General features: G+C 38.3%; 1 protein-coding gene across 3 annotated transcripts in view; it reads left to right on the forward strand.

Annotated features, from left to right (window-relative positions):
• Positions 1-15,346, forward strand: part of LOC311080928 (cytidine monophosphate-N-acetylneuraminic acid hydroxylase-like) — a 40,150-nt gene that overhangs the window by 1,610 nt on the left and 23,194 nt on the right. Inside the window, exons 2-10 of one of the 3 annotated variants that reach the window (XM_084111173.1) lie at positions 949-1,164; positions 1,894-1,985; positions 2,845-2,957; positions 9,737-9,927; positions 10,037-10,117; positions 11,748-11,814; positions 11,902-11,983; positions 12,527-12,664; positions 14,975-15,110. In XM_084111173.1, coding sequence (XP_083967299.1) covers positions 959-1,164; positions 1,894-1,985; positions 2,845-2,957; positions 9,737-9,927; positions 10,037-10,117; positions 11,748-11,814; positions 11,902-11,983; positions 12,527-12,664; positions 14,975-15,110 — 1,106 coding nt within the window. In that variant the 5' untranslated portion in view covers positions 949-958. Of the gene's footprint in view, positions 1-948; positions 1,165-1,893; positions 1,986-2,844; positions 2,958-6,983; positions 7,027-9,736; positions 9,928-10,036; positions 10,118-11,747; positions 11,815-11,901; positions 11,984-12,526; positions 12,665-14,974; positions 15,111-15,346 lie in introns of those variants that run through there. The other 2 variants (XM_084111175.1, XM_084111174.1) reach the window with 2 other exon arrangements.

The following is a 15,346-nucleotide window of genomic DNA, read 5'->3' on the forward strand; positions in this document are numbered from 1 at the left end:
CGCGCGCTTGGAATTAACTACATTTCTTAATGTGTATGTTGCATTAAAATAAAGTAAAGAGAGTGTCTTTTTTTTTTTTATTATTAGTAATGTAGGCTACTCGAATTCAAATAAAGTACCCACATTTAATCTACTCTTAAAAGTACAAATGTTACCAAAAATGACTCGTGTAGTTCGTTATACCCACATATCTGCTTAATAAAGATTGAAATGATAGGAACCAGGGACGTGCACAGGAATTTTGAGGGGCAGTTGCTCTGACCTGAAAAAAGGTCAATAAAGTATGAGGCCATTTTATCTCTCAATGCACACTTCATTAAAGGTTTCAGAGAAAAACACTGTTATTTTACATTTGAATTAATATATTTTACTATCATTTTATGGTTTTTGTTTGATAGCCATTTTACAATTTTTATTTATTTTTTTACAGTGCACAACACTTATTTTATGGATTTTTCCTAGATTATTACTATCCAACACCTTCAATAAAGTGACCGCATTAAAAGTTCTACAGAGAAACACTGTTATTTTACAAATTTTTCCGAGTTTATTACCATCAAACACCTTCAATAAAGTGTTAAAGCATGCTCAAGATTGTAAATGAACCATTTACTTTGGAAGACAACGTGAAAAGTCTGTAAAAATACTGTATAAAACTGAAATTTTAATATTAATTAAAATTATTATTTTTTTATTTTTATTTTTTTTGCCCCCCCTGGCTCGAATGTCAAACTCCGCCTAGACATAGCTATTTTAGTTCCCCTCACTCCACAACCAATACTTTAAATTAACAGGCCTATTCAGAACAGAACAAGAAAGTCTAGTTGATTATACTTCATTTACGGCAGCAACTGAACATAAGTTTGGAACTGAATCTGAACTTGTAATACTTCTTAAGACCTTATTGTAAAAGATCTGCCAATGAACTGATGAACCGCTCATCTCTAGCTGGAGCACGATGACATCTCAGGTCTCAAAGACGGTCCTGCGACTGCAGGCTGAGGACGTCCAGACACTGAAAGAGGGAATTAACTTCAAGAAAAACCCAGAGGATGGCAAATGTTACATCATTTACAAAGTCAAAGACAAACTACGAGCGTGTCGAAACCAGTGCAAACACCAGGGTGGACTCTTCATTAAAGACATGGAGGACATGGACGGCAGGTGAGTGAACCTAAACTCATTTAAACACAAATAATAAGAGATAAGAAGAAGAAGAAGAACACATAAGAAGGAATTTGCTGGGAAAAAATCAATTTGTGCAATAACTGTGACAAACAACAATTGTTGTGCAATAACTGGTGTGAAATAATTGTTTATTTGTGCAATAATTGTTTATGAAAGGAACATAATGATGCTGAAAATTCGGCTTTGCTATCACAGGAATAAATTACATTTGAAAATATACTAAAATAGAAAACAATTCTTTAAATTGTAATAATAATTCACAATTTTACTGTTATTTTTTGATCAAATAAATGCATTATTGTTATACGTGTTGAGTTTGTGCATTCATGAGAGTTTATTTTTAACCTGTTTTTCTGTTCACGTCTGAATTTCTTTGATAATCTTAGTTCAGTTCGCCTCCGTTCTCTCCGTTTCTGTTGTGTTCAGTTCTGTTCAGGTGTGTAATTAGCCCTCTCTTGTTTTCTGTCTATTTAAACCCTGTGTTTCTTTCAGTTCATTGTCAGCTACGTCATGTTAAGTTGGTTGTTCTGTTCCTGTGATTCTTTTTTTGATTCTTTTGATTTCTAAATAAAGACTGCTGCGCTTAGATCCTGTTTCATCTCTTCCGCAACCAACACTGACACAAATATAGTGCAGGAAGATTTACAATTCAACACTGTAGAAGTATATAAAAGGAATCACTGTGCTTGTGTATTTGTGTAACAGCACAGTGCGCTGCACTAAACACTACTGGAAACTTAACGTGGCCACCATGGAGTACGTCAACCCTCCAGACAGCTTCATGCAAGATGAACTCGGTAAAATCATTATTATTTAAAACTGCTACTGGAGAAATGGAATCTTTCCATTCCACAAAAGGGTCTTTATAGTGGAAAAGGTCTTTGAGATTTTTAGGAAAAGGTTCTTTTGTTCACTGAATGGTTCTTTAAAGACATCGCTTTGAAAACCCCCCTTTGGAACCTTTATTTTTAAGAGTTTATAAACATTTGATATCATTTTAATTCCCACTAATAATTTTTAACAACTTAATACTGATAGGTGTGTATATATATACTGTATACACACACATATAAAATATACATAGATGTATATTATTTGTATATTTGTTGGAAGCGAATGTTCTAAGAACATTTTTCTAGCGTTTCCATTAAGTAATAAAAACATTATTTCTGAAAGTTCTCTTTTTCTTGGTTATGCGAACGTTAAAGAAACATTCCATTTTATAATTTTGCAAACATTATGGAAATTACTCTTTTGAATGTTCTCTGATAGTTCTGAAACAAGTAGCAACATAGACACACTATAAACATTTCCATGAACGATGTGTAATTAAGGTTTTTGTGATAGCATGTTAAGTACATTGTGGAAAACCAGATCACTCTGACTGAATGTTCTAGCCTTCCTGGAAGAATGTTTGTTCATAACTTGCCAGAACGTTAGTCAAATTTCTGATAAAGTTTCCTGTTGGGAACTGTTATCATCTTATTGCATTTGTTTTGTTTGTTTGTTTGTTTGTTTGTTTGTTTGTTTGTTTGTGTGTGTGTGTGTGTGTGTGTGTGTGTGTGTGTGTGTGTGTGTGTGTGTGTGTGTGTGTGTGTGTGTGTGTGTGTGCGTGTGTGCGTGTGTGCGTGCGTGTGTGTGTGTGTGTGTGTGTAGAGGCAGTGCTGTCAGACACTGACGGTAGTTTAGAGCTGGTTGAGTTGAATCCTCCAGACCCCTGGACCGCAGAGCCGAGAGAAGCACAAGAGCTACAGGCCGGAGAGATCACGGTAAATCACACTCATTAATGATCCGCGCTGGCCAGAACATTCAGAAGTTCAGAAGAACATTAATTTCGGTTTTGAATCAGTATAATGGATCCGTGCGTTTGGCCTTAAAGTGATAGTTCGCCCAAAAATGATATTTAAGCCATGATTTACTCACCCTCAAGCCGTTCGAGATGCATATGTCAATCTTTTTTCAGACGAACACATTTTCAGTTATTTTAGAAAATGTCTTAGACCTTTCAGTGGTTATAATGTGAAGCAATGGGGTCCAGCTGATTCAAGTCGCAAAATGTGCATGCATCCTTCACAAAAATAATCCATCCGGCTCCAGGGGGATAAACGAAGGCCTTCTGAGGGTAATCCGTGCGGTTTTGTCGTAAAAATATACATATTTAAAACTTTATAAACGAAAATAACTGGCTTCCGGTGGCGGTCGGCGCGCGTTCATGGAGATGGTTGCTGGCAAATGACGTAGGACGTACCGTAGGAAGCGTCGTGACGTAGAACGAGCGTGACAGCGCAGCCAGAGAGCAGAGCAAAACAAAACTCTACGTTCGCTCTACGTCACGACGTCATTCATCTCCATGAACGCGCGCCGACGAACTATCCCTTTAAAGTGATAGCAGCCTAATAAACCTGCTGCATTAAGCCCCGTTCACACCGCCAGCGACACGCAGCGACAAAGCGACATGATCCCATTTATTTCAATGGAGCGCTGGTGACTTCCGGCGACACGAGCGACAGTGACCGTTGGCGATAGAATGTGGGCGTGTCAAGCGACGCAAGACATGCAACAAAAGTTCAGAAATTTCAACTTTATGCAAATGAGAAGCGACCAATAGGAAAGAAGACTTTCAGTGGAGCTCAGCTCACGTCACCGTCTCGAGTGCAGGCAAGACAGAAGAGTTCGAGGGCGATTTCACTGTTTTATATGATTTGACTGTAACCACATACATGGATATAATAAAATGATGCATGGAAAAGAAACTGACGACAGTCTCAGTGAGCCTAGCACTGAGTTTAGCACTGCTGCATTTTACAGTTTCTCCTGCATTATGTTGACTATAGGGACAAGAAAATTCGAATGACGTTTTAGTAATTTATGACAGTATGAGTTAATCTGTTGATTGATCTATCGTTAATCCAGTAGGCTAAATGATTTAATCCACTGAACACTGCTGTGGTAATATAAAAACACTCTCCCAACAGCATACTGTTTCTTTTGAGCCTAACTCCTAGTCAAATTAAAATGATATAGTTGTATATATCACTTGTGATGGTATTTTGTATAGATATGGCCAGACGTGCAGTCTACCAGTCACATTAGAGCGACAGCACTACGAACGCCCACAAGCTACTTCACACTACAGAGACAAAGTCGCTGGCGGTGTGAACGGGGCTTCAATGTGAATAAAAAAAAGAGAAAATAACTCACTGCTTTTGACTGCATAACTTTTCTTTAGCCTCAATAAGAATACATTTATACTTAATTCATACAGTGAAGACTATGCAATATTTTGATTATTAAATTTCTGTGCTAATTCAAACTGCATGTTAAATAAACCTATTGTAGGCCTAAGTCTGCTCACATCCACACCCAGAGAACACTGTGTCCAGTTCAATAAACTTCTATATATTCTGTAGCTTTTATTTGCCAAAGGATCAGTCAAAATTATCTTTCAAAATTAAGTTTTGTAGATTATGTTGATGACATAGAAGATGACGTAGGAGCTCTGGAAAAGTTAGAGAGCACAGGTGCGGAAATAAGACACATGTGAATGTTGATAATAAAGAGTTCTACACGAGGTGTCAGTAAGTTTGTATACACATATTTACATGGAGTCAGAAGTTAGCCTAAAGTGACGATGGCACAAGGACTTCGCAAGATTGACCCCCTCGTCTTTGACGAGAACATCGCGGACAATTGGACTAAGTTTAAGCGCGAATGGCGCATATACAGCAACGCCGGTCTTTCAGCAGCAACCGAAAAAGTGCAAGCATACACATTTCTCAACCTCGCTGGTCCCTATGCCCAAGATAAATATGACACTTTTCACTTTCGAGGAGGAGGAAGATCCAGAGGATTCAAAAGTACTGGTAAAGAAATTTGAAGAAATCTGCCTGCCTGTAAAGAATGTAATTATGGACAGACATGCATTTAATACAACGAACCAGACGCCGCACGAAACAATCCAGTCCTACGTTGCAACGTTAAAAGCACTAGCCAGAAAATGCGAATTTGGCACGTTGCACAACGAACTGATTAGAGATCGATTGGTATGTGGCATTCACAATGACAACATCCGCACACAGCTGCTGAAAAAACAAACAAACAAAACTTTAAACTCAGCTATTGAAATATGCATGTTACATGAGCAGTCTGAAAAAGGAAACAAAGAAATAAAAAAAGAGCAGGTACCAAAGAGCTAAAGAGGGAAAGTGAAGTTTGTGCAGTGCAATATTTTACGTGTTCTAACTGTGGTGGCCAGCACTTATCTGACCGCAGCAGCTTTCCAGCCTTCAACAAGCGCTGTAATGCGTGTGGGAAATGTAACCACTTCTCTAAATGCTGCAGATCGAGCAAAACACGCATCTACAGAACAGATCAGAACAAGGTTCATCTCAGTCAAACAGAGCACCCCACACGATACGCAGAGGAGGACAGACACATAGAATTAGTGAACTAGATGCACAAATTGCATATGAACCAGCAGATCTGTTCTACTGTGAAAGTGTAGAGGTGCCAGCTGATAAGGGAGAGATATTTACCATCCTATACACTTCCAACACAGGGAAGCAACTTGATGTGAAGATTGACACTGGAGCCCGGTGCAATGTACTGTCCAGAGGTGTTCTCTAGCACATCGACCCATGCGCTTATGTCGACCACAGTCATGTAGTCAACCTTGTGGCCTTTGGCGGTCAGATCATAAGGACTCTAGGTGTCACTAATGTATACTTCACATGCGGGACACTACAGTTCCATGTTGTCGACAATGATGTAAAACCTCTATTGGGCCTCAGAGACAGCATCAAGTTAGGCTTTGTGCAACTTGGCCCGAATGTGCATGATCTCCAACAAGGGGACCCTGAGCTCACAGAGTATAAAGATCTCTTTGACTGCAGCACCATAGGCAAACTACCGGTAATGTATCACATGCGCTTGGACCCCTCTGTGCACCCTACAATATGTGCTCCCAGACGAGTGCCATTGGCAATGAAGGACAAAATTATCAATGAACTCAACAGAATGACTGAACTGGGTGTCATTAAGTCAGTTCAGGAGCCCACTGAGTGGGTCTCGTCTATGGTAGCTGCACGTAAAAAAGACGTGTATTGACCCTGTCCACCTCAACAAGGCCCTCCTCAGGCCACATCATCCCATGAAAACAGTGGAACAGGTGATCGCTGACATGCCAGGAGCCAAGGTGTTCAGCATCCTTGATGCTAAGTGTGGGTTCTGGCAGGTGCCACTCAGTGAGGAATCATCAAAGCTGACAACCTTCATGACCCCAGTGGGCCGATATGCCTTCCTGCGCATGCCCTATGGGATATCCACGGGTAGTGAAGTCTTCCAAAGATGTATGGAGCAGCTCTTTGAAGGACAACCATGTGCGATCGTCGTTGACGACATCCTCGTCTGGGGCAGCACAAGAGAAGAGCATGGACAGAATACGTGCCGTAAACCTTAAGCTTAACCCTGACAAGTGCCGTTTTCGGGTGTCTGAGGTGTCGTATGTGGGTCACTTTCTAACTGAGAGACCGTATTGTTTCGAGCTTGAAATACATATTTAAATTCATCGTAATACTGAATGATTATCTCTTGCTCCTCCGCGGAAATATATATCGCTCTCACTCTACCCGCGATTGGTTGTTCAGTGTCGACGTCACTCTTTTATGTGCACGCGTGCGTAAAGCCTGAGTTGACAGAGAAAGTTGATGAGCTGCATCATGGTACCAATAAAGCCTGATTGCATCGGTTTGGTTTTGTCAACTCAAAACTAATCCTGTAACCCCAAGTTTGTTCAGCTACCTTCATGGTACAGGCCCCTGAGTTCTACAAGAGGCGTCAGTAAGTTTGTATACACATATTTACAAGTTTGTATCACGGTTAGGGTTCTGTCTGGTTTATGTTCATTGTTTGAATACTTTCACCTGTCACCTCGTTAGTTTCCTCACGTGATTCATCTCGTTGGTCTTGTCAGCGGTGTCTTGTCTTGTGTTTAGTTCTGTCAGTAGTCTGTCATCCGTTGCGTATCGTAGGTTGTTCTGTTATCCCTGAGTTTGTTCAAATAAAACACTGCTGCAAATTAATGATGGGAATTTCGGATAATTTTACTGACTCTCTTTTTTCGAGTCATTTCGTTCATTCAAGTGGCTTTAAATGTTGTACTTTTAACAGCCAAATTCCCCGAACACATCCACCAACGCAATCCTGATTATATTCTGAATTAAGAAATCATTATAATGCAGTTAAAAATAATTTACATGGAACATAAATTACTTTACCTTCCGACACTGGCGGAGCTAGGGGGTGGCCAGGGGTGGCCGTGGCCACCCTTGGTCTAAGCTTGGCCACCCCTCTTACAACTGCTGTTTCTGTCTCTTTTTTTATTGACAAAAATTGCGTTTCTTAAAACGCTGAACCGTCTCTTTAAGACCACAAAAAAACATGAGACTTTTCAGATGCACACTCCAATTTCACCTCAGCGCCAGGCGCAAGTCAAACGAGTGCGGAAATGAGCAAGTGCCGAATGAGCTTCAGCAGAACATCAGACAGTGATATGCACATAGTAAATATAGAGTTAATCTATCTCAACTGGTGGGTTGCAAGACCGTTTTGAGGAAGTCGAATAGTGTGCAGTCAACAACAAATGTAATTCTCTTTTTTTCTGAAGCTACTTTTATTTTAGAAGATGTGGGTGAAAGCTTGTGACACTTCTGTCAGATGCTGAGAAAATGGCGTTGTCCTTATTCAGTCGGCTATCTTGTCAGCAAAACTAAATCTAAATGTCAGCAAAACTAACTTTTCTGTCATACGGCTGACGGCTGTTGTACTGTGCTTGCGGTACGCACATGTGGTGTGCTGTAGCCGTAGTTCTGTCGTCAATTAACTCATGTAAGAATCAAAAAGGCGATTAAAGCTGTCAAAACTGCATGCATGTATTTGTTATGCGTCACATGTGTCTGGATTAAAATATTCTGCTATGTGAGATCACAATATAAGGCACAAACTGATATGTAATGTTTTAATGTCCCAAATAAATGTGAGCACTGTGCATTTGTAGGCCTACTAGACGATAGGCATTCATTTTGCGTTAATTTGTAAAGGACAAACAAAAATGGATAATTTTTAAATCCATTAAATAACTACTTTTACATTCTGGCAACATTACATTATGAAAAACATAACATTTTACATTATGTGCTGTTGACTTCCGCCTTGTTCACATTCTTGCACATGGGGATTCAAAAGAGAACTTTTGTTTTCCTTTTTAATTTAGGTATGATAGAACTGTTGCAATTATTTATTTTGACAACTAATATAGAAAGTTAAACTTTTTTTTGACAAACTCAGAATTGGTTGAAGGTTGAATAATCTTTGGACTACAGTATTTATCTGCATGTTATCTCATCCATTAAGATGCAACAATAGAACAAGCTATTGGAGATTTTGAGAACCAGAACCAAGCTAACTGAGCAAGTTGAACTTTAGCTATAGTGCGTGCCCTTTTATTACTATTTAATTCATTTTAATATGAGGTGGTGGGTAATAATACAAAAATATAAAATTCACTCAGTATTCCATGATTCCTAATTCACTATCTCAATTACAATTAAGTACAAATTAACTTTATTCAGTTGTGTAGACACTAAAACGGTCCAATGCATAAATAATTTTTTATGATAAAATAATTAATATTTCTGTGCCACCCCAGACTGGTTGCTGGCCCTTGCCTGGCCACCCCTATGAAAAAATCCTGGCTCCGCCACTGCCTTCCGAGTCTTTCGTTCATTTGTCACGTGACAGACGCAATGAACGGATCATCCGTTCATGAATGACCCATCATCACTACTGCAAATTAGATCCTGCATCCTTCCCTGCTTCAACCTGCGTGTGACCGTTTGCTAGCAACCTGTAGTATTCTCAAATATAACAAAATAACGAAAAGTAAATAAATGCCAAAGGAAAAAAGTGGAGTAAATCGCACTATGCAGCTGATACTCATGCTGATAGCATTCACAATTTTGGGGTTTTGAAAGAAATTAATATAGGCTACTGCTATTCAGCTTGGGTGCATTAAATTGACAAAAGTGTCAGTAAAGACATTTATAACGTTACAAAATTTCTATAAACACTGTTTTTTTTTTTCTAACCTTCTATTCATCATGAATCCTGAAAAAAAAAAGTCATAATTTCCACAAAAATATGAAGGAGCACTACTGTTTTCAACATTGATAATAATCAGAAATGTTTCTTGATCATCAAATCATCATATTAAAATGATTTCTGCAGAATCATGTGACACTGAAGACTGGAGTAATGATGCTGAAAATTCAGCTTTGATCACAGGAATAAATTCCATTTTACAATTACAATAGAAAACAGCTATTTTAAATTGGAAGTGAAGTTCGCCGTGACAAACTGTTTCATCACAATGCTAGCAAGTTTTATCTTGTTAGCATGTGTTCAGCATTATTTGGCCATTTGGTAACATGTTTTACTACATTGTTGACATGAAACACATTCCATAAATACTCTGTGTGTGTGTTTGTTTCAGCTGACGTACATCACGCACGCGTGTATGGAGCTTAAAGCGGGGAACAAGACGATGATGTTTGACCCGTGGCTCACTGGACCAGCGTTTGCGAGAGGCTGGTGGCTCATTCATGAACCTCCGTCTGATGCCATGGACAGACTCAGTCGGGCAGATCTCATTTACATCAGCCACATGCATTCAGATCACCTGAGGTTACAGTCTGATCAACCACAACACTTCAACTGCACATATTCCTTATATTAAATTATATTATATTATGCAAAAAAACAAACATTTAAAATCTAACTTTGCATCTATCAGCTACCCAACTTTGCGACGTCTTTCCAAAAAGCGTCCAGATATTCCCATTTATGTCGGAGACACTTCACGGCCGGTGTTCTGGTGAGACTGATCGACTTCATACACTTTTAAAAATAAACATTGATGGTTCCAAGAAGAATCTTTAACATCAATGGAATTTTTCCATTCCACAAAAAGTTCTTTAATGGTGGAAAATGGTTCTTTTAAGAACTATTCACTGAAAGGTTATTTTATGGCAAAAGACCCCTTTTCGAATCTTTATTTTTAAGAGTCATTTTAATTGCAGCTAATACTTTTGAAGCATAAAAATGACAAACATAAATTTTCATCAGCTAAACCCCTTTGAACTAAAATATTTTCTTGAAGTAGCATCTGATATTTTAAGTTACTATTTCTTTAGCATTTTAACAGCACATTTGCATACTTCTAGTTTCTTTGTGTTTTGGTTCTGAGTTCCCTGTGCTTATTAGTTTCTATAGTTCCTAATTTGCGCACCTGTTCTGCTTTCTGTTGATTACTTAGTCTGTGCATTTAAGCCTTCGGTTAATTCAGCTCTTTGTTCAGTCTTGTTTATGTTTATTGTCTGTGGTTGTGTTTCCGCTCTCCTCTGATTTGTAATTATTGTATTATTGTAGTCCTGCGCTTCATTGCAGCCACTCACCTGTAACAAAAATAATGTTTTATATTTTTATGATTTAACTCTTATTATAATAAATAAGACAAAATATATTACTTCTATAACTTTTTACACTTGTATTTTTTGAAGTACTTTCACTGCAGTAATCTGCTGAGATTCTGCTTTAGAAAGAGACCAAAGCATTCATGAATTACAACCATTTAATGGGATAGTTCACCCAAAAATGAAAATTCTGTCATTAATTACTCACCCTCAAGACTTTCGTTCATCTTCGAAACACAAATGAAGATCTTTTTGATGAAATCTGAAAGCTTTCTGTCCCTCCATTGACAGCTACGCAACTACCAGTTTCAAGCCCCAGAAAGATAATAAAGACAAAGTAATTCATGTGACTCCAGTGGTTTAACCTCAATTTTATGAAGCGACGCGAGTGCTTTGTTTGCGTAAAAAACATAATTTACCACTTTATTTACAATATGTTAATGTTCAACGTCCGCCCTCACGTCAACACAACATGCATACATCGTGGTGCTCTAGTGAACCCGCGTTGGAGATTCATATTTTGCAAATAAAGTGGTAAATACTTTTTTTTTGCACAAACAAAGCACTATCCCTTTAAGAACCGATCTATGTTCAAACGTGACAGTTCAGAGGTTTTCAATTTAACATTTTTATGATTTAACTATTAATTTTGGTAACACTTTAGATTAGGGTCCAATTCTCTCTATGAACTAGTTGCTTATTAGCATGCATATTATATTGGCTGTTTATTAGTACTTATAAAGCACATATTAGGCTGTTTATTAGTACTTATAAAGCACATATTATATGCCTTATTCTGAATGACCATATTCTTCATCCCTTAATCCACCCAATACCTAAAGTTAACAACTACCGAACTATTACTAAGCAGTAATTAGGCGTTTATTGAGGCAAAAGTCGTAGTTAATAGTGAGAATTGGACCCTAAACTAAAGTGTGACCTTAGTTTTTAATCAACTCCTGTTTGGGAAACCCTGCTGATCCAGAGACCATCTGACTTGCAGATAAACAGTTTGTTTGTGTTTTGTTGCAGGTATCTGGAGAAAAGTGGAGTGAATTTAACAAACATCAACGTGGTGCCGTTCGGTGTATGGCAGAATGTAAGTGATACGGTGGGCTTTTTTTCCCTTTTGCTCTTTTTCACGTGTTCTACTTTTTCTGATCTCGGCTTTTGAATCATTTGAAAGGTCGATGATCACCTGAGATTTATGATTCTGATGGACGGAGTTCATCCTGAGATGGACACCTGCTTGATCGTGGAGTATAAAGGTATTTTGCTGCTCATTCAGACTGATTTTTCATGTTTATCCCTGTAAAGCTGCTTTGAAACAATTGTGTTGACTTGATGTGACCATTATATGTTCTTCCTATGTTTGAGGAAGAGCTTATATGTTACTAATTATCTTAAGTATGAAAAATAAGTAACAAATTAACTATAAGAATAATATGAGACGAACAGAGCGAGGTCATATAAAGAGTTTCGGTTGTATTCTTCTCCCTTTATCTATACCATGTAATGTAAAGTACACACAGGTCACATGAAGTCAACATGCATAAAAACTGTCATTAGGGAAAAGTTCAAGTGTAGATAAACCACCAACAGTTTCTTCCGTTCAAGGGTGTGAAAGTGTCACCCTGCATAAATATGTAAAGATAATGTTGAAATTGTTTCATGTAAATAAAAATGATGAATCACCTACAAACAGATTATCTTCAACAGATAGTATTTCTCCTTAATAAAGCGGCTAAAGCCCCTCAGAAATGCACAACATTGCTAATAGGTTGGATAAACTCTAAAAAACACCTTCCAAGGTCACATGATCCTGAATACGGTGGACTGCACCAGACCAAACAATGGACGTCTTCCTCACGGTGTTGACGTGATGATGAGCGACTTCGCTGGCGGCGCCTCCGGTTTCCCCATGACCTTCCACGGCGGCAAGTACACTGGTGAGTTACACACCAAAGTCCCTTTAGGGCGAGCCATTTCACTCGGCGGCCATCTTTGAAACGCTATTTCAGTCATGCAAGTACAGCTCCTATCTCTCTTTGGGGAAACAGTAACTTTTCCAAATTACGAATACATTTCGTAATTTCATATATTTGAAATCACCAATTCAATCTGACAACATCTGTCTCATGCCATTTTGTTTCTAAATGCTCAAATCATGACAAAAAAATGCATATTTTAAGTGGAGTGGCTGGTCTCCACTAGACCAGCCAATGCACATGTGCAATCATAAGCACGCTTCTCAAAACACTGACCGTTTTTATAGCAACTGGAGCTTTCTAACGGCAGGCTGCAGTGATGCGATGACTTTCCAATCCAACTTTATTTGTAAAGCACATTTAAAACAACCAAGGTTGACCAAAGCGCTGGACATTGACATGATTTCGGACAGATTATAAACACATCAGTAACAAAAAAACCTAACATTTAAAACAAGGGACAAACTAGAAAATAAAAATGCAGAAATACAACTCTCAAGCAGGTTTAAAGGCCAATGAATAAAAATGAGTTTTAAGTCGTGATTTAAAAATGTGAAGGCTGGGGGCCAATCTGACACGTAAAGGCAAATCATTCCACAGCCTTGGGGCCACGACTGAAAATGCTCGATCTCCCCTATTTTTGAGCCACGTTCTAGGGACAAAGAGTAGCTGGTCAGCAGACCTTAATGATCTCAGAGGAGCGTGCGGCTTCAGTAGTTCAGAGGTATAAGCTGGGGCTTGACCATAAAGAGATTTAAAAACAAACAACAGAATCTTAAAATGTATTCTAAAGCAAACCGGTAGCCAATGAAGGGAAGCAAGAACAGGCGTAATGTGATCTCGTTTACGAGTTCCGGTCAGGAGTCGAGCGGCAGCATTTTGAACCATTTGTAATCTGGAGAGGGAGGCCTGGTTAATACCTACATATAAAGCATTACAATAATCCAGGCGAGTTGTCATACAAGCATGAATAACCCTCTCAAAATCAGTGAAAGATAAAAATGGCTTCAGTTTGGTAAGCAGCCTAAGTTGAAAGAAACTAGCTTTTACAACGGAATTTATCTGCTTCTCTAGTTGAAAATCACTATCCATCTTAACACCAAGGTTAGTTACCATGGACTTGACATAGGGTGTCAGGGGACCCAGGTCCAACTGGGAGGCACCAGTAGAACTGCTGGGTCTAAATATCATGACTTCGGTTTTACTTTAATTAAAATGTAAAAAGTTTAAAGCCATCCAGGCTTTGATGTCATAAAAACAATCTAATAGTTGTGGTGGATTTTTAATTAATAAAATAGTAAACTGTATATCAAACTAATATTAACTCTAACATCTAACCTTACTTCCCTTTTTAGGCCTAATAAAACTAACACTTTGAAACACAATGTACTAAAACGTTCTGTCCTGTGTTTTTGAATGTTGTGTTGCCACACCCCTTTGACTTTGGTTGTGTGTGTGTAAAAATAACAAATATGGGAAATTAAACTAGGTTAGAACCTTGTGATTAACAATGAAGTAATCATTAAAACAAAGTTTGCTTTGGCTAGTAACAGAAGGGTTTGCATATGAAGAACCAATCAAATTCATATAATTTTGCCATACCTCCCTATTCTGTAAAAACTGTTGTATTCGTGTTAGCTGGTGGGATTCTCAATGGAATTTGTCTGAGATCTTCCGGCCTTGCTTCTTCTTGGGAGATGCTCTGGAGAACTGCTCTGAGATCCCCCAGCCGTGATTAAAGCATTTAAAGGACATTTGCTGAAGTCTGTTTGTCACTAGTTAGGGGAACAAGTATTAGCACCCAGCCGACGTCGATGTGTAGACGCGCTAGAGTATAAATATTACAGGAAGTAGTTAGGTCTAGGGAAAAATCTACCACATAGCCTTTTTAGGGAATTATCACCCTTACTTTTTATAGGCAAGTAAACCTGTGAATCATCTGCATAAAAATGGAAACTGACGTTATGCTTCTTTAAGAGAGAGATAAGAACACTGTGGTCGACAGTATCGAATGCTGCTGTGAGATCTAAAAGCATAAGGATTGCAGAGACTCCAGAGTCTGTTGAGATTAAAAGATCATTTTTAATCAAGACTTTACCAATTGGCGATTGGCTCTTTTATTTAGAAGTATTTAGAAGAATATTACCATATTGTTTGTTGCACTTTCTCTCATTTATAGTAATGAATGCGCCATCTTTTTATATCTGAAGTCTTCAAAAATGTGCATTAAGGCAACTCTGCATTCTAATTCAAATTTTCTGACTTTGACAGAAAGCTGGAAGGCGGATTTCATCAAGAATGAGAGGAAGAAACTGCTAAACTATAAGACTCAGTTGGTGAAATCCCTGCAGCCCAAGATCTACTGCCCGTTCGCTGGATACTTCACTGAAGCTCACCCTTCTGACAGGTGGATATTAACGCATCTCTCATCACAAAACCTTCTAGATAGCTACTGTATGCAAGAATGCATTTTCATTTTTAATGAAAAACATCATTAGTTATCACGAAACAACATTCACAAGCTATTTTATGCATGTAGTGTGATGTCTGACATCAATACTTGAATACAGCAAGGGCGCATTAAATTGATCAAAACTACAAGTGAAGATGTTTATAATAGAGACTTATTTCAAAAACATTATA

The sequence above is a fragment of the Abramis brama genome (assembly GCF_963993115.1).
Source record: "Abramis brama genome assembly, chromosome: 4".
In the NCBI taxonomy this organism is placed as follows: Eukaryota; Metazoa; Chordata; class Actinopteri; order Cypriniformes; family Leuciscidae; genus Abramis; species Abramis brama.